General features: G+C 37.5%; 1 protein-coding gene across 1 annotated transcript in view; it reads left to right on the forward strand.

Annotated features, from left to right (window-relative positions):
- Positions 1-19,748, forward strand: part of LOC113964601 (collagen alpha-1(XXV) chain) — a 155,942-nt gene that overhangs the window by 120,544 nt on the left and 15,650 nt on the right. The window contains exons 22-31 of the mRNA XM_027677054.1: positions 2,349-2,372; positions 3,798-3,842; positions 5,429-5,473; positions 5,784-5,864; positions 6,614-6,676; positions 8,323-8,373; positions 8,737-8,763; positions 13,323-13,376; positions 18,203-18,256; positions 19,492-19,518. Of these exons, the coding sequence (XP_027532855.1) occupies positions 2,349-2,372; positions 3,798-3,842; positions 5,429-5,473; positions 5,784-5,864; positions 6,614-6,676; positions 8,323-8,373; positions 8,737-8,763; positions 13,323-13,376; positions 18,203-18,256; positions 19,492-19,518 (471 nt within the window). The remainder of the gene's footprint in view (positions 1-2,348; positions 2,373-3,797; positions 3,843-5,428; positions 5,474-5,783; positions 5,865-6,613; positions 6,677-8,322; positions 8,374-8,736; positions 8,764-13,322; positions 13,377-18,202; positions 18,257-19,491; positions 19,519-19,748) is intronic.

Here is a 19,748-nt window from a genome sequence, read left to right on the forward strand (position 1 = left end):
GTCATTGCAGTCAAGGTGATTTACATTGCAGTATACTCAGATGCAAATTCTGTGCAGTATAACTCCACCGAAGTGAATGGCTTGCTTATGTGCAACTGAGAACTGGATTTGGCTCATTGTGCATCTGATCACTTTCTCACTGAAGCCGATGAACTTTTTTTTTGCATTTACTCAGTGGGAGTGGGTAAATGTCTGACCAGTCATTAGGTTTTCAAGACTGTTTTGGAAAACAAAAAAATCTCATTGCCTTTACTAAAATCTAAAAGCCTGTATGTTGTTAAGGCGAAGTCCGCTCTTTCATTGTCATTGGTATCTATGGGGAAGTCTGCAGAGGCATGTTGTGAGGCTCTGCATTATATTTGTCTCATTTGGTTTGCTTTTAAGGGAATTCAGGCACACAACTTTCAGTCATTTAAATCACTTTCTGAGTTACATGCCTAAAGTAGCCTGAAATTAATGTTGCATATTACCAGACACAGATTTACCAGGGGCTTTAGCCCCTGTATCTCCTGTATTCTGTCTTTGTATCTTAACTCTGGCACCAGTGTTACTTTCAAGCTTCCTCAGAAAACCTGCAGCACATAAAGAAGCCTTAAAAAGGGACTAAAGCCTTTTGCAGTGGTTGAAACATATTAGGAAGCCTTTATCCCATTGCAAGTCATTTCAAATGTCATCACCTTCTGATCCAGGGCAACAAATAATTGATATTAATGGGAATGGCTGTGCAGGGAGGGTGTAAGTAAGATTATACAGGATCAGTTGAAAATACACTTGCCAAATCCAGCTCAGTCCTTTCAGATGGCAAACACCCATTTCTAAGTTTCTTGGTGCCAAATTCTTAGGGTCTCTGAGATTTGCAGTTTTCTCATGGAAGTACATGAGAACTTCCCATGCTCAGCACTGACTGAGAACTTGCACATAATTTGGCCTGCTGATTTAGGAAGTTGACAAGAGATTGCAAGTTCTGGGCTGCCTGTCTATTTTTTATAATTCAATAATAAATCATGCAGTCTAGCAATTCAGTTACTTTGCCTCTTGCCTCCTATTTCATCTCATGTGTCAGTGGAGAATGTCTTAGTCCATCAGCACTGAAAATTGCAATCTTAAAATTGTCATCATAGTCCCAGCAAGACCCCTGCTGAGAGTATGTGGCTTTCACTTGGAAGATAGCATACAAAATTCATATCTCTATCAGAATTGCTCTTTGAACCTATTCTGCAGAATTTCCCAGGGCAAAAAGCAGTAGCTTCGAAAGTATAACATTTGTAGGAACTACAGCATTAGATATTAAAATACCTGCTGCTGTAAAGGAATCTGTTAGTGAGAATGAGTAAACAGTAATTTGCAATGGTTATTTTAGATTTTCATATCTAGATAAACTGAACTTTTCCGTATCTTTAAAGTTCTTGATATGTTTTGATTAATATGTTAAAATACAAAGGATACGAGTATATTAAAGCCACGTGTTAGAAAACAATTTTTTCAAGTACTTTATATTAAGCAGGTTCCAGATTCTTGCCAACAGTATGTATTGTTGCGTTGACGTGAAGATTCTTTTAAAGCTTAAAATAGAAGATCTGCAAACCTTTATTTGCACATGGAAAAAAAATAAGTAAAGCAAAATATTTCTTGTTTCATGTAGTCCAGTAAGTTCTTCACAAGCAAATAGAAAGCATATGTAAGCTGCAGTATTTCGAGGTTTTACTCTGTTTAAAAATATAGACAAGGATTTAAATGAGTTTTAAACATATTTTCACTTGCCTTTAAATTTTTTGGCAAAAAAATAGTGTTAGGTCAAGATATTTTGCCTCCTTCCATGATTAAAATATCTTTTGTCTTTCCAAACATTTAAAGCAGAATTGTAGTATGTATAGGTGGGTTGTGAACTGGCAGTTTTGGATTTTTAACTGCATTTCTATATGAAAATCAGTCTTATATTTCCACTCTAGGAATCGTTTCTATTAGTGCAAAACCTGCAGACATTACAAAGCATTGGGCTAGTCTTTTAGTCAACTTATGACACCAAATCATCGTTTTCCTAAAAAATTTTAAAAACCTTTTTGAAGACTTCTGCTATGATTCTGCTATTTAGTTATCATTAATTTGATCTCTTAAGTTGCACGAAAACCTACAGTCTTCACCCATGTAAAACCCTAATCCCCATAGAAGCCAAGAAGCTAGTACAACACCAAAAGTTAAAAATAAAAGGATTTTTATTCATGTTTTTGGAGGCACGATGTCTCCCAGATTCTGGATTCCCAGGTTCTGTGGCGATTATAACTTTAGCAAGCAGAATAATTTGTTTAATTCTGCTAATGATGTCTCCTGTTAATGCATTTTGCCAACAGAGGATTGCCACCCTGACTGTCACGGTAATTCCTATTGCATGACTTACGGTGTGTTGTAAAACTTCTCCTTTGTGTTGCAACATGTTCATAATTCTGCTAGCTCAGGACATGTCTTCATTGGATGTCGTATGGTTCATAATAGCATGTATTTATTTTTTTGTTTGGTGTTCCCATAACAGAAAACCCATTGTTGAAAGCCACCCAACAATGGAACCGATTCTGCTCCTGCTGAATTAATGGCAAAACTTAAGTGTACTTAAGCAAGAAACCAGGAAAACAAAGAACTCAGTACTTTAGGTACACATCTAGGCAGATAGCTGCTTTGGAATTTTTGGTGTATGTTCCTGTCTGTGGGTGTCTACCTGGGAGTCGAGTGAAAACATGAAGCGGGATTTGAGTACCAAAAGACCTTATTTTCAGGTTAGAAATTCAGTTCTTTCAAATTGACTTGTGAAGAAACTTCATTTGGGATTTTTCAGACCAGATGAAAATTAAACATTTTCTGAAAAAAGGCTTGCCTCAGTTACTTTACTTACTATAAATAAGTTAAGTAGAAAGCCCAAGTATGAGGAATTCTGTTTTCCCATCTTATCAGATCTCAGAAATAAAGTTAAAATTTCCAGGACTTGTCCCCAAAATGTGTGGACAACTGAAGACTTCAGTCTTCTTACTCCGGTCAATTTCTGTAGGAGGTTTAGCTGCATCCAGCCAGACACAGTATCTGAGAATAGTGACACCAGGTAGGAGATGCGTATAGTCTGCAGGTTCAGCCACTCCTTAAAGCTGCAGACTTGCTATAAACAGATTATTTTCTTCTTCTTTTTTGTTTCAAGTTCTTCGCTGCAAGATTGCTGTTAGTCGTATTTTCCCATCTGTATATACCCTTTCTTTATGTTAATTCAGGGGATTTTTAAATGTTGTGGGGGTTTTCTAAAGCATCCCCACTATGCACCATCCAGACCAGTATTTGATACGTGGCACTGTGTCCACAATTTGAGGTAGAAATGAAAGGAATTACTCCAGGGCACTTTCACAAAGTACTGGGTATCCCCAAATGCACTTAACATCTTTTAGCAGAATCCTCTTTGCAATCAGTTGGAGATTTCTCCTGATCTTTGCTTGTTTTGAGTCAGGCTGTGAGAGCTGTCAAATGTGGCTGAGGTGAGTTTTGGTCTCCCTTCCGTTAAGAGGAGCTTTGCCATTTCCTCAATAGGAGCAGAGGACTTTATAAGCTGAACTGTTCTTTTAACGCTGTTTTTTGTGGTACCCTTCTGGTTGTTGATGAGTTGTCATAGATTAACAACTTGTCCGTAAATGGTCTTGGTTCCCCTTGTGTTCAAAATCTAACCCATTTTGTTACAGTGGCTGTATTAACATTCACCCTGTGCTTACATGACAAGTTCTTCAGGAATTTATTTAAAAGCTGAGAGGTTTGTATGTTCTGTTTAGGGACCACCAGGACCACCAGGACCCCAAGGGCTGCAAGGGCCAAAGGTGATCTTCCTTATTTTACCCATTGTATCTTAAGGGTGGAGTGTTTTGTTTTTTCAAATGGTGTATGCACACAGGTAAAAGGAGCTTTCTGGTACAGCTTATTTAACTGTAATTTTAACAAATATGGCGTGTTTCCAACTTTGTATCTCAGATTCTTTAACTGTAGCTTTCCAGAATAAGTGCTTTGATTGGTTGCCACACACAGATGCTCAACTAAGAGCCAGAAAAATTAATTAATACCCAAAGTGTACAGAAGCATCTAACTTAGGGGTCTGCACTGAGGCTGATTCTTAGGACATTGCAAAGTAGCCACACAACCAGACAGTGGCTCCTATGCCTCACTTTTGGCTGAGTGGGAATGAGGTAGGCAAAACTGTGTGCAAGATACCGCTGGACACAGTATGAGTGGATGTGAATGCAGCTTTTGTCATGGTGGTACCCACCCAAATAAGTACAGTATTTTCTAATGTCAGTAAAAATTAAAACAGGAGCCTGTGGGCAGGAGCCTGGCTGGAAACCCAGGCCTGCTAATACCACCTGGCTGGTGCTATACGTATACCAGAAGGGTTAGTGAGCAGCCCACACAGAGGCAATGAATACCATATGCTGCACTGTTCTATAAAATTTAAATAATAAATTTGCCTATACTTTAAAAAAAAAAAGTGTTGAAGTTAGTGGACTCTCTCTAAATTGCTTTTAAATGAGTTGCTATATTTCTCTATTTCTTAAATACTAGATATTGCATGTTCCCTCAGTGTCTCTAAGCTCTTCCAAGAGCAAATATGTGCATCTTCAACAACAAAACTAGACATTTCAATTTTAGACTTCATCCAATATTTCATATGGAGGTACATCACAATACACATATTCATTGTTTTGAGAAATTGTGAGAAACAAAGTTCATTCTTCTACGTGAAAATTGATAATAGAATACACAGTTAAGTGTGCAGAAATTGCTTTCTGCGTTATCATCTACCCAGCATTTCTGCAGCCTGCAGTATATTGTAAAACACAGAGGAGTTGGAGTGTGGAGGAGGTTGTATTCCTTCATATAGGTGAGCATTTTCATTCAAAATCTATGACATAAAGCAGAATTCAACGCTGTGAGAGTTTGTTTCTGATATCATAGACTCTACTCATGAGTGCTATTTGCTCCCTTAGAGAATGCTTCTCAGGAACTGGTCATAGGACAGTGTTGTGAATGTGAACTCCTTCACTGGATGATTCATATTAGCCAGGGAAAGAAAAGGTGAAGTCTCTGTGTGCCTTACATAAATTGAGAGCCATGATTCCACATTTGTTGCGGTAGTGGGCAAAGTTTCCGTTGGATTGGGGTCTTTTCAATCCTGGGATGTTGTCTTCTTTTTTATTTCTTTTTATGCACTTGTCTGGTCTTTATGCAACCCAAAGTTTGTGTAGTTTTAATCAGCAGGGCTATTTTTTTGATGTAGGAATTATACATATGTTGGGGTTTTTTTAGTAATATTCCCTGGCTTTTTCTGTTTTTAATTATGGCAATTTCTCTACCTCTTTCCTCAAATGTCTGGGACAACTGGGATAATGCAATTCCATCTTATCTTTTGCAGGGTGAACCAGGATCCCCAGGAACGCCAGGAGTTGATGGAGAGCAGGTACATTATGTGTAAATCACATAGTGAAGAACACGTGAGCAATCACAAGTTATTTCAAGAAATTTCCGTGATCCCAAGCTGTAACTTAGATTTCATAATCTAAATAATACTATTATGACAGTAATGAATAAAGATTATTATTATGTTGCTGCATAGATCACTCTGTGATCTAATAATGTCTGCATTTCTGCATTTTAATAGCAAAGGTATGTGCATGCACGTGACTTATTCATCTTATTAGGATCAAAGCTAGAATTCTGTTGATGTTTCTGTTTTTTTACATAACTTGCTAAATAAGTCCATATTTTAGGGTCCTAAGGGCTCAAAAGGAGATACAGGTGATCCTGGAATGCCTGGAGAAAAGGGAGGAATTGGACTGCCTGGTCTGCCAGTGAGTATGAAAAAATAATTACTTAATTTTAGCTAAAATACTTTTATTTTTTCTTTCTTACATTGTCAGGAATTTCCAACAGTGCTGATAAATTGCAAATGGGACAGAAAGCACTGGGGAGAAAATTCCGAGATTGTTCTGCAGCTAAGCTAGGAGGATGTGTAAGATTGTCAGAATTTTTCATTACACTTACAGTCAAAACCAGTATTGCATTGGGAAGAGGGAGATTAGTTGGCATGCTGTCCAGAATTGTACCTCTCTTGTAATATACAGCACAACTCGGTCAAGTGTAGCTTGTAGGAAAAAGGAGCTATGTTTTGAACACTTGTCAGGAATTTCAGATGACTTAGATTGAGGAGCAAGAGAAAATGCATCAATATTTATGGGATGCATTCTTCATATATATATATATATATATATATATATATATGAAATTTCTCAGTAAAAATAGAAACTATTCTGAAATTGTATCCATAGTAGAATATATCATGAGTGGAGTGCCAGATTAAGGAATTGTCAGGAATATCCTGCCACAATTGATAGCTATCAATATAAAATCATCCCTTCACATTTGTTAACAATTATTGATAAAGTAATCCCAAAATTTTTAAAAGGGTTTCCTTTATATGTGTGCTGTCTTATTATTTTTTAAAATTAGAATTATTTGCAAATAAATATTGTCATTTCTAGATTAATTGCTAATAAGATTAAAGCTGTTTATAAAATGCTGTTTCCTAATGATTTTGTAGGGAGCCAATGGTATGAAAGGTGAAAAAGGAGATGTTGGTTTCCCTGGTGCCCAAGGTCCTTCAGTAAGTCTCAGTGTGGTGTTGCAATGAACACAGGAGTCCAGCAATGGTTCTCCAGCTTTTGATTCTGAACAATACTTCGTATTCATCATGACTGATCTTTCCTGTGAATAAACAGATTTCTGGTCATTGAGCTAAATACAGGTTAAGTTTTAACAGGTTAAGTTTAAGGAATTATACCTGTTCTGTTCTATTCTGTCACTATGAATAACAGTGCTGCTTGCTTCAGTGAAAGCCTTCTGGCTCTGTTATGAATCAAAGTATAAATGGGGAAAAAAAAATCCCCACACAAACCATAACCTGTCTAAACACCTTATATTCTGGGAATCTCAGAAAGTCCAGTGAGAATCAGACTAGACTGACTTCAGACATGTAACCAGGGTAGTGACTAGTTTTATGAGACCAGACATTCTCCTGATTTTTTTCAAAGCATTGCAAAGACATTAAAAAACAAACAGAAAAACAAGGAAAGCAACAAAACCAAAAATCAACTAAACAAAAAACCTACACCAAGCAAACAATCTCCCACAAAGTACCTTTAGTATATGGGTGATTAAGATTATCAGAGCACAGTAAGATAGGAGACCTCAAAGCAGTTGTTAACTACCACTACCTTCTCACTGGTGACGGAAGACCTTGGTTCTGAGAAATCAGAGGCTCCCCTGTGTTGTCACAGGACACGATAGGCACCCTGCATCTCTGAGTCTCTTTCTCTGAAATGAAGATTAGCTTGTTACAAATTAATTCACAAACTCATTCATCTTGTTCTGCTTGTTTTCACTTGAAGGAAGGCTTTCAGTTTTCAGGAGATTTCACAGATGGTGGAATCTGTCTTAGGTTTCAAAGTGCATCTTGTTGCCACTGTTGCCATCACCAGCAGCTAGTGTAGCAGAGTGGTTGTGCATAAGCCTGGAGACCTGATTTAGCATCCCTGCTGCCACTCTGCAGGTTATGATAACAGCCCTTTGGGATTAAATCCAGGAAGAGAAGTGATATTAAACTGTATATATCATCATAAAATTCTTTCCATGGATTTGTTAGGAACACAGAAAACCAATACAGAATATACACGCACTAAATGCTGAGCAACTTGATTACCTATTTTAATGGCTTTTGAGAATTCTTGGTACAAGTGGTCTAAACTAAATAAAAGGAGAGAGAAAGGGCAATTTTGAAAATATGCCAAAGCCTAGCTTGAATTTAGTATCTTTTCCATTCATCAGTATTGAGGAAGGATAAAATAACACATCATCATCTTCTGTTTCTCTTGATTAAGTAGTACAAGAGAGAACTAAAGAGCACATACCATAAAATGTTAAAATTTCAAGCATCCCTGCTCAGTACTGTTTGTTTTAGAGATTTTTTTTTTCTGATGGTGTCTTAAAGTGTATCGTAGACCCTAGGAATAAGAATCAGGAGACAGGCAAGCTGCCATATGGCACAGGCAAATCTACACTTTTGGTACCCTGTCTTTCAAATCAAAATAATTCCCATTCCTAAAGCCCTGTCTAGATACACTGTCAATGTTCACTGTCGCATTGCTATTTTTGTACGTGCTTGCCAACAGAAGAAGGGTCAGTCTGACTTCTGATATTTTTGCAGGAGTTCTTTACTCTACATGATTTAATGCCGTTGTTTTTTATCTGTAGATGATAGGACCACCTGGACCACCAGGGCCACATGGTCCTCCAGGCCCTATGGTAAGCTTTGGAGGACGAGTGGGGCTAGAAAGGGCTTAAGCCCTTTTGCCACTTTAATGCCTGCTTACTAGAAGTGTTGTGAGAATACGTGGCCACTAGAGAGGGATCTAATTTAGAAATTATTTTGCATGTCTTAAAATTCATAGGAAGTAGAGAAAAAAGTTTGCACCTGCCTATGTTAGTGTTAACATGCTAGTGATCTGGTTCAACCTAAGAATCAGGTGTTTACAGCTGCTTTATTGACAGCTGCATTTTGTTCGTGATTGCAAAAATATAGGTGCAACTTGCACGCCTATAAAGCAACAAACCCTTAAAAAAATTGTGGTGTATTTTTGTAATGAAAAATAGTATCTTTATTTTCAGGGACCTCATGGACTTCCTGGCCCCAAGGTAAATTAATACCTGTCTTGAATAGTCATGCTCTCAATGTCTGCAAAGTGTCATGCTTCGCTCTTTAACATGCAGCTATGTTTTGTCATGTCTCATTTGATAAATGTTTCTGATATTCTTAAACCTTAAAGCAGATTTTAATATTAACAGATAGCTTAAAAGCTTTTTAAATTTTCTGTGATTCTTTCTGAGTAGTATTTCTCCTCAGCATTAGCTGAGTTCCTTTTCTGTATTAATATTTGTGATATGGCACTGAATTATTTAGTTTCCTGTTTATGGGCAAGGTACTATTGCACTTGGAATTACTTTGGAACACAGAAGCATGTTACAGGCTAAGGAAATGGAATCAGATAAACTCTATTTATGCTCTCTTGTATCTCCTGCTTCTTCCAGTGTGCATGACCTTTCACCTTCTTAGGCACCATGTATTTTGCTGAGCAGTTCCTTCACGTTATGCTAGTTCACCATCACAAACTGATGGGTGTATTTTCATGTTTTCCAAACTGAAATTCCTGATCAGGCAGGTCTGCAATGCTATTTGAATAGTTCCCATAGCATATTACACAAAGATATACTGTAGGGACTCAGTGAAAACAGCTCAGGAGGGTAGAAGTGAATTTTGGCAGAGTTGAATATTTTAATTTGTACTTTAATTCGGTAATCACTAGTAAACTAAAATTCACCATGACACTATAGCATAGCATTTGTTAAGGCCAGTGGTCTTGTCAGGATGAACATTTGAATCACCATGGCTCCCTAATCACATCTACCTTTCCCAAAAAGTAAGGAAGAGAAGGAGAGGGCCTTTCTTGTTTAATTTTTGGAATTTATTTTGACTCCTTATGAGACTGCTCATGTTACCTTGGCTCAAGAAACCTGAGTCATAAATCATTTTTTGAAATCAAGTCTGTTCCATCTTAGCACCAGCCCTGCCTTAGCTCAGGCTTTTGGCCTGAGACTCAGGCTTTTGTGGGATTTCTCAGGTCTGTTTCCAAAACTTCAGCTTCAGTGCTACTGCTCTGAAAGTCACATCGAGTCAAATAGAAGGAGAATGAAGAAATGGCTACTTAGGCAGGGTGCAAAGCAAGCAGATGATGTCTGGAGTTACTTAAAGGAGCAGACTAGGTTCTATTGAGATATTTTTTTTAAATATGAATATGGTATAAGGTAACATAATACATCGAAGAGAAAACTAGGAACGAGGCCATAGGGAGCAACCTGGATGAAGAACCCATGTATTTCTGTTTCCCAAAAGAGTCAGGTGTGGTCAGTGTTCTTTTTGACTGAGCAGCCCTCATACTGATGTAGTTTTTCATTATGGGAGAATGATTTATTAGCAACTCCAAGCCCACTGTTATCCTCTTAGTGATGTTTAATATGCCTGTGCATAATTTAACAATCACAACAAGACAAAGTGCCATTTCTTGTGTTGTTAAAACTTCTCTGTATGAAGACAGAAACTATGGACCTCCCAAATAGCTTAGCATTGTGTAACCCATGCTGCTTTTAATTTGTTACCATTTAATTGTGTATGCTTAAAGGTTTAAAATATCTTTATGTAAGATTTTGCTGCAAATTCCAGTTTGCTGTATGGAAAAGTATTGTTTACTCACCAAATATACTTTTCAGGAGATCCCACTGTAGAAACCTACAGTTTTGAGGCTTATTTTTCTGAACATTTTCTTTCAGTTGGAATTATCTGCATGGGGTGGTTTATGGGATTTGAGGAATTTCCAAAACCCCCTGAAACTCATTCTTAATTCAAACCATCTAACTATAGTGGCAATTATTAGGAAAAGATTAAAAAAATGTGTTACTCCCAAGTTTCCTGTAGGTTTTTTCACACAGATTTTAAATTTCCAGCAGACACCTCCCAGGTGCTTTTGCCCAGTATTATATCAGTATGTAAATTGCCAGTAAACTGAGAGGGTTGAATTTGTGTCCTTGTTTCAAACTGGAATCTGCAGCTATTTCTGAGTCTGGCTTCTGCTATCCCAGCTTAAGCATCCATTATAGCACCAAAAATTTGGCATTTATACTTTTACATTTAGGGTGAACCAGGGTTAAATGGTCTTAAAGGATTGAAGGGTGAACCAGGTCAAAAGGGTGACAGAGGGCCCCTTGGTCTTCCAGTAAGTAAAAAAACCCAACTATTCAATCTCAGTGCAAATCACAAACTTTTATTTCTGCTCCTGATGAACAACTCTGAATTACTTAGTAGCATACACAGAATATACCATGTTAGAGCAGAGCATAAGTCTTGTTTTGTTTTGTCCCAAATCTGTGCTATTGTCCAAAGTAACGTCCTGTAACACCAGTGCTGTCAGGTTTGGTTTTTTTGTTATGTGTCAGTTGAGAGTCTTCAGTGTCATAAGGATGCCATCACCCCCATTACATTAGTCATACTGTTATTTAAGTGTTGCGTGGTGTTTGCGTTAGAAAAGGAATCTTCCTTTTCCTCCGTCTCCTCAGTTATTCTTCCTTTGATTTCCCTTCTGCAGTTAAAATGGAGAGGTCTTACTGAGAAAAGTTAAAAATTGGTTTAGGGAATTTAATTTTTTTTTCACTGCTTGTTATTTTTTCCTCCCTCTTTAGAAAATTTCCGTTTTGAGTGTTTGGCATAAATTTTTTCTTAGAAAGAAATGAAGAACCCTAAAAATATGGAAACATTAATATGTTAAAATTTAGGATAATAAAATAGAAAATACTCTGTGTGTTTGCAAGCATGCTGAAAAGATAGCTTTACTTTTTTTCTCACAAAAGGAGTTCATTTTTCCTTTTGTTGTTATGTTGAATGAGGGTTATTCCCTGTGATTACATTGTTAACAGTAAAATGGAGAAAAAAGATTTAGGTGACCCAAAGAAACAAACCACTCTGATTATTATATTTTCAAGAATTATGTGCGGGGCCACTGGACAAGGTCAGCTTCACTGAGAATTTTAGTTTTAATTTATTTTGAGAAAAAAAATCATTTTCACATTGACAGTTACACCTCTGTAGAGAGTGGGTTTTGGAGGCCTGAGCCAACACCCTGAAAATGGCTAAAAGGTAGAAGAAAGTTTTAATTCTTCCAGAAATGTTTGTTCTAACACAGAACAAAATATGCTATTAGTTTTTCAAATTTACACAGATCTTGTCTTCTACTGCTTATTGCTTCTAAGTGTAATTTTCAGGGACAGACTCGAAGATTTTGATGTTCCATGGCTCATTTTATTGAGTTGGTTGGAGTTTGTTAGTTGGGGTTTCTTTTTTGTTTGGGGGAGTATCCCACAAATTATTCCCTGTGTCCCGACTAGTGTTCTCCCGCCCTGCCCGCACTGCAGCGCTCTCGCTGCTGCTCTGTTATTCCCACACAATCCACGAGGGGTCACCCCATCCCCAAGGATGCTGCGGCGCATAGCCCAGAGTGCCGAGTGCTGCTATTGCAGCCCTTGACTATGCTCTGAACTGGGAGTATATTGGGAAAACAGGAAATGTGATTGTCTCCAGGGCTCTTGGAAATGAATGAGGCCATTGTAGTCAGGATCCAGATTTTGTTGGCTGCATAATGCAGTATTCTTACACTTAAATATTTCCTATCACAGTTAACACACATTTTTCTTCCTTTGTGTATAGTATTCAGTGCTGTCGTTATTTACAAATTAGAAAACATGCAAGTAAATTACAAAGTAAATATTTGTGTGTTAAGGCTCGAAACCACCCTAACATCTGGTGTTTGTAGCACTTCTATAGCTTGAAAATATTCTGGTCTAATATACTGTGATGTGAGGGCAGGGGTGGGTCAGTGATGTTACACTAAAGTGAGAACAGAATCAGGCTCCTGATGTTTTATGTGAATTTTTAACTAACATGCTGTAGTAATGTGATACCCATTCCAGAACCCTGTCACAACTTGTACTGTACGTTTGAATTATGTTTATTCATCAGTACCACTTACTAATCTCATGTTCTTGTCATTGGTGTTGTACCCATCATCCATGCTTCCACCTAACCACACAGGGAGCATCTGGCTTAGACGGAAAGCCAGGACCCCGGGTGAGTCCCTTGTCTTTCTGTGTCACTCTTCGTTACTGAGTCCATGTCCTTCCCAGGGGCTCTGCCAGCCATGCTCACACACTGCACGGAGGAAGGAAGGCCAAATGCTGCAGGCATTTTCCATGCTGTATTAGAGGGGGCTTCAGACAGACTCTTAGGGCAAGACGTGTGGGAAGGATAGTGTAATTCTCTGTAGAAGGAGTTCTGAACATTAGAAAGGCGGTTTAGTTTTGATTTTTGGTTGGGCAGCTGCCTTGGTTGGGTTGTTTATTTTCTTGAGTAGGGTTAGGGATTAAGGTTAGGGATCTGACTAGAAGGATGGTTTACCTCATAACAGGAGAGGTTATAGGTGGAGTTTTGAAAGCCAAATGGATTTGTTCAGCTAGGTCCCACCACAATTAAGTTTGAATTTTCAGCCAGTGAAGACTGATTCCTTGTTAGTTCTTGGCTAGAAGACAGCTATTAAAACTAAAGAGTTGCAAGAACAAGACTTTGCTCTTACCCTCTTTGTTTCCTTTTGCAGGGTATAGATGGCTCAGTTGGTCCCCATGGCCCTGCAGGTCCTAAAGGAGACAGAGTAAGTATATGTTCTGTGTGCTTCTCTTCACAAAGTGACTGCCACAATGGAAAAATCTGATATGGGTACTTATATTTTACCTTTATTTATGTTTAGATGTTGCTAAACACAACAGTATCTCATCCATGTAAGATCAGCCCAAAACTATATGCGTTCTAGTTACACGTGCATTTATCTGTTTAAGAGTTGACATTGTAACTCATTAACTTCAGAGGACCTGGTATTTTGAAATGACTAATCAGTAAGAAATTGACAGCACTTTCAAGTTCACAGTACCACACAGAACCTAATTTTTGTTGGTTTCATTATTTTGTGTAAATTGAAAGAATATACTGGGACAAAATATAGTGTGATCTGATTACACAAGAATGCAATGGCAAAAAAAAAGAAGAGTATTTCTCTCCTGTATGCAGTTAACTGTTTTTATCCAGGAAAAGAGTCTCCAAGCTCTGTAAAATTTAAAATTTTCTTCCTTTTTTTTTTAAGCTTAGAAGATAGGAGCCCTCCTTTTTCGTTTGAAATATTCACAATAAATTTTCTACAGTGAAAATAGGATAGGAACTCTTTATCTTTAAGTGTGAGCCTGTCACCTTTAACAATACAACCATCAACATATACAACAAACCAGAAGATGATACCTCATACTAACTAAAACCTCCAGGAGGTTGCCAGTCCAGAATTTTGTCTCTTTGACTTTCTCACTTTGACAAAACAACTGTGCTAAAGCAACTTCAGACTTGCTGTATTAAGGACACAGCCACATGGCAGAGGTCCAGTTAGCTTCAACAGCAATACGTCTGAGAAAGGTATGATTCATTTTTACAGAGCCGTGTACTGAGAAATAAATTCAAGACATGCAGCATAGTCCAAAGTAGGAACAGTAGACTGTAGTTACTACTCAAGTTAGTTAACTATCTGAAGGACTTGGGAATTTCTAATCCCCTAGAATTTTTCTAGGGGATTACAGGTTCAATTATCTTTTTTTTCGGCTATTTCTTCAATCACCTCTGCAAAAAGATAGTTGAACATCATCCTCTGATCTTCAGTAAATAATTTAGATGAGATATGCATGTAGAAGTATATAAAAATAGCATTTTATTCTTGCATTATGAGCTTTTATGTTAAAGGATATGCACACATACTACCAGTTGAAATGTCTTTGAAAAACAATGTGCTATAATATAAACTATTCTTCTAGTCTGTGGAAAATAACTATTAATATTTTTTCTTGTGAGAGTGTGCAGTCATAAGAAGTCATACATCTGGATCTAGAATCAGCCCTACTGTGGCTGTTGACAAATAGTAGTTACAAAGGGGGTAGGAATGGCTGCGATGTAAATCAGTTCAATAATTGCGTGAGCACAGAGGGAGAGATTTGCAAAAATATGGAGACTGAGGTGTGCAAGAAATTCCTGCACACCCACAATTTTCTGTGTAGCTAAATGAATAGGAGGAAGTTCACAAGACAGATGGAAGGTTTTTTCCCAAGCAATCAACTAGCAAGATTATTGCTGTAATTGTTCATTTAATTATTCAGTACCATTTGGGAGGAGTTGTTTGTAGCATAGTTATGTAACAGGTGCCTGGCGTTGATAGACGTCTTATTACCTAAATAACAAATGATGCGTTTTCAATACAATTTTACAACTTGCATTTGCAACTCTTGAACTTGTTTATGTGAAAGCAGAAGGAAAACATTTTTGCCTGCAGATTTCAGACTTTACTTTTCAATTAAAAATAGTGCATAGTGCCACTGCTCACTAGTGCTGGATAGGTCCACATTTTGTTGTACTGACAAGAAAAACCTTGGGCCAGTATTAATCTAGAAGGGCATTAGGGTTATTCTACAGAATAATCGTGGATTCATTGTTGGACAGGCTGCATTCAAGGCAGTGCTGAATCACTACTCTGAAGTAGAATAGACTGTTGTGCAAATTAGAGTGGGGTGGTTGGTTTTCAATTTAGCTATTTAATTAAAATAGAAAACATCATATTGTCTTTATACAAAATTTGTTTAGATGGTGAGAAGGTAGACTAAGAAAGTCATGCATGACACTATAATGTGATTTTCTGCATTTCTTTTAGTAGACCAAAATGGTAATTAATACTGTGAATTAACATAATTTATTAGGCTGGTGTCTTACAGTCCTTATTAAATTCTTCAGCTATTGGAAATACCATTTTGCTAGGTGCTTAGGGAGATTTTACTGAGACCATCTTTATTAAATGGAGGAATTGATCATAATAGGCCTCTTAATCTGTGTACTGATTAATCTCTCTCAAACCATCTTGAGAGAAAATAGAGAACACTGGAAAACAGATAGACATCTTAAACTACTACTACTGAAAGGGGACATGTAAGCCTGAATGGTAGTGACAGGCATAGTGTGTATCCAACTTTTTGACCATCTAAAGGATCTGAAAGCTGGAAATGCACATTTCCCTATTTTCCTTTTTTTATTTTATTTTTTTCCTTGATGTCAAAGACCTGTTTTTGAGCTTGATTTTAGCTTTCTGATGTGTAGCCTGTGCAACACTTTCATCACTACACCCGTTTTGTACTAGCAAGGAAGGTGCATTCTCTTTAATTTGGTTAAAATGTTTCTCACTATGGCAGTGTTATAAAATCTCCCTATCTATCTTAAAGGAGACACTAATTATTCAGCTTTAGTCATACAGATGGTAATTCACATTCATCCGTGATTCAGGAGACGGAAGTGAAATAAGAGGCAAAAACATAGACTATGGTTTCTATTCTTTGGACACTGATGGATTGTCTTACAAAAAATATTAAAAACCTTCTTGAAGTTTGCAAATATCTGCTTCTCTGAAGGAAATGCTTTATCAGGATGATTGAGGGCAATATACTCATGACAGTCCATCAATCTTATATAATCCATAAACATTCAGGACCTCATCTGATATTCCAGACACATTTCATCATGTGCTTTGTGTTGGAGGCAAAAAATTCTGAGTTACACTTCTTCAAATATATTCTTACATAACATATGAGATTATTTCCTAGACTGATACATTCAGTATCTTTATGTCTACCATATGTTTAGCATATCTGAAGAGGACTTTGTGCAGTCATGTTTGCTGTTGAAGATTTCTTTAAAAAAAAGATACTTAACTAGTCTTGACGTATTTCAAGTATTGATCAAAAAGTTTTGTAGCTGTTACATACGTAGGTCAGCATGTTATTTTCTTGTTAGCAGAAAGCTTTAAAGCTGCAAGGAATTTGTTGTTTTGAAAATCAGCTGTTACTTCCCAATACCTCCTATTGTTCTGCAAGGGCATCCAGCCTAAGTGCCGCTCAGAAATAGCTGGGGAATAATAGAATCCAGAAAGATCAGACATTGCACATCTAATCACCACTAGACTAAAGTAAATGTCCACCTAAATAAAATATGAAATATTTAAAACAGGTCAAATGTCAGTTACTCTGACAAACTCCTTATTGCTGTGATGATTCAACCACAGGTTCAGATTAATTTTTTTCTGGTGCCTGCTTTTTTGTATAATTCAGTCAATGAAATTTAGACTCAGCAGCTCATTTTCAGAACTGTGCCAAGGACTTAGCTGTGTCAATGATCACCACTATTAATTAGGTACACATCTACATCTATGTCTTGTGCTCTTAATAATAGACTCATTAATCAATTAATAATAATTAGTAAATAACCCAGAGGATTATTTACAGAGAATTATCCCAAGAACATAATGCAGCAAGTGCTAGGATGAAATACAGCACTTCCGCGTGCCAGGAGCCTTGCACGAAGCCTTGCATTAGGTTAGGTTCAGGAAAGGGGGTGAAGAAGGGATCCGTCTCACCCTGCTTAACAAATACAGAGTAGGAGCCTTGAAAACTCGAGGTGGTCAGGATTTTTTTTTTCTTATTTTATCAATACTTGTAGCAGTTTAATGCTCAAGAGAGAGTATGGCTCTTCTGATGGATTTTATTCAGAAGAAAGAACACCACAGTCTGAAACGAGACTGCTGCCCCCACCTTCGTATCAGCCCTGACTCCCTAACAGGCTCACAGGGATCTGTGCTTGAAGTTACCTGGGTAATGCTGCTGACTTGGGAAGTTTGACTTCATGACAATCTTGATAAAGAACAATCAGAGAGCAAAGGTGATTACTACTGTCAGCCTGAAATTTGTCATCTTGAAATCTCACTTCATTTGGAAAAGTTTGCCCTATATTAAGCTTACAAAATGATTTTGGTAGCCGCCGTCTGGTAAGTTTTCCATGGATTTTAGTGCAGAATGAGATCAAACTTCTGGAGTCATCTCTGTACTTTCTTGTATTTACATCACTAATCTAGAATTCAGTAGAGCATTTAGCAACACAGTACAGTCCATAGGATAATCTTCACAATGTCACTGTTAATAGCATTGCCTACTTAAATACAAGCTTTGACTGACATTTTTGCCTGTCACTATGTCACATCTCAGCTGCTGTGTTGAAGCTTGATACTGTATATCCTTAGTTTTCATTACAACATTAGATTTTTACTGAGAGCAATGTTGCAGTTGTTACAACCTTAAAATTGACATTGGTGCAAGTTTGGTTTGAAAAATATTTTCAGTTACTAATATATTTAAAAATGAATGTAATATCATACACCTTAAGAGCTATTTTGCCTAGAAAGTAACACACACCCTCTCTTTGCCCCTTAAGCATTTAATAAAAATAAATGAGTTTGGATATTTTTCACTCAAAATATTTAGGAATGTATAAACTTTAACCTAAAGCACTTGGTAGAGATAATTTCTAAGATAGACAGTGTTTTTGTTTGCTTGTTGTGTAATCTTTTCTTAGGGTGAAAAGGGGACTGTAGGTGACCCTGGACCCAGAGGACCATACGGCTTGCCTGTAAGTTGCATAGAGTTTGTACACACTGCACTTTTCATCAGTCCTTGATTAAACTTTCTGTGCTTTATGGCTGCTTTTCACCTAGCAATAGAATTAGTTGGAAAAGACGAAGTTAGATAATAAACCCTGACAGTGCAAGGTCAATGGTCTGTATCACAGACTTAGATTCCTACCCATGCACGTAACGAAACAGATCTGATATGAACCAGAAAGAGAGAGGAAATCCAGAATGCATGTACTCCTGTTTCAGCAGCTTGTGGACATCAGCTGCCCAGGGACCATGTGAGAATGCCAGGAGTTCAGGATGAACTGCGGAAAGTTGTGAATTTCCTAATGTCAATAAGCTGCTTGGATTTCCATACTGCAAGGCTACTTCGCCATTATATTTCCGTTTTGTTTGACACTTCAGAGACCTGTTTTGTTTTAATTTCTGTGCCAGAAGCAGGATGAGAAATTCATTGTGGCCCATTTGTAGGTGGAAGTGGTATGCTTTAAATCAACCATTTAAATTATATTATCCATTTCTAAAATATGAGAGGGAACTTCCTTTGACTTAACAAGGATATCCCCAATAAAATCAGCTGACTTACTGTGTTTACACAGCTAATGACTGGGTCAGGTGTGTACATGTACATATGTCTTTTCTGTACTTTCATGCAAGAGAAGCCATATAAATATGCTTGGCTAGGAACAACCAGCCTTTCCAAGAGACTTGCAATGTTTCCATACCCTCTCCAGTCTAATCTGCTTGATTAACTAATTTAAGCTGGAATACAGACCTATGGTTTAATTAGATCCATTTAATTGGATCAGGAGTCAGTAACTAGAGACAGTTTTCAGGCTCCATGAAGTGTTAAATTAGCTTGCCATGCATTTTTATCTGAGGGTCACTTTTGTGAATTAAATAGGAAAAAAAAAAATTCCAATTTCTGTTTCCCCTTCCTGTGAACTAAAAATAAAATTAAAAAATTATAGGCTTTTCTGTATTTTTAGATTAGTCCTGGAATCTGCCTACAAACAAAATTTTACAGTCAAGCAAAATTTTACAGTCAAGTTATCAGTTCCTGGAAATGTTAAACACTGACAGCAGTGTCCTTCACTGACAGCAGTGCTGTGTGTACAGCCTCAGCAACGTGGGGTGTCACTGTGCAGAGGGGGCACAGAAGCTGGGCCTCAAGCCGGCTGTCGGTACCACGGATTAGGATGTTAATGCAGTTTATGTGGTTCTTTGGCAGGGCAAAGATGGCGAGCCTGGCCTTGACGTAAGTAATATCTGTGACCAGTGTGCTCTCAATGGTCGGTAAGCGTCTTCCAAGAAATAGCTTATGGAGCATAACACCTTTGTTTCTATTTAGTGTGCATGCAGTACATACAGAGTGTGCTAAATGCTGCATTTGCTCTTTCTCTGTGATAAAAGAGGACAAAGATTGTGTGATATACAGCCCTTATCGACAGACACCACCGGATGTAGTGCTTAGTAATATCGGTAGTT

This window comes from Neopelma chrysocephalum, unplaced genomic scaffold (assembly GCF_003984885.1).
Source record: "Neopelma chrysocephalum unplaced genomic scaffold, ASM398488v2 Primary Assembly neopelma1_42b, whole genome shotgun sequence".
In the NCBI taxonomy this organism is placed as follows: Eukaryota; Metazoa; Chordata; class Aves; order Passeriformes; family Pipridae; genus Neopelma; species Neopelma chrysocephalum.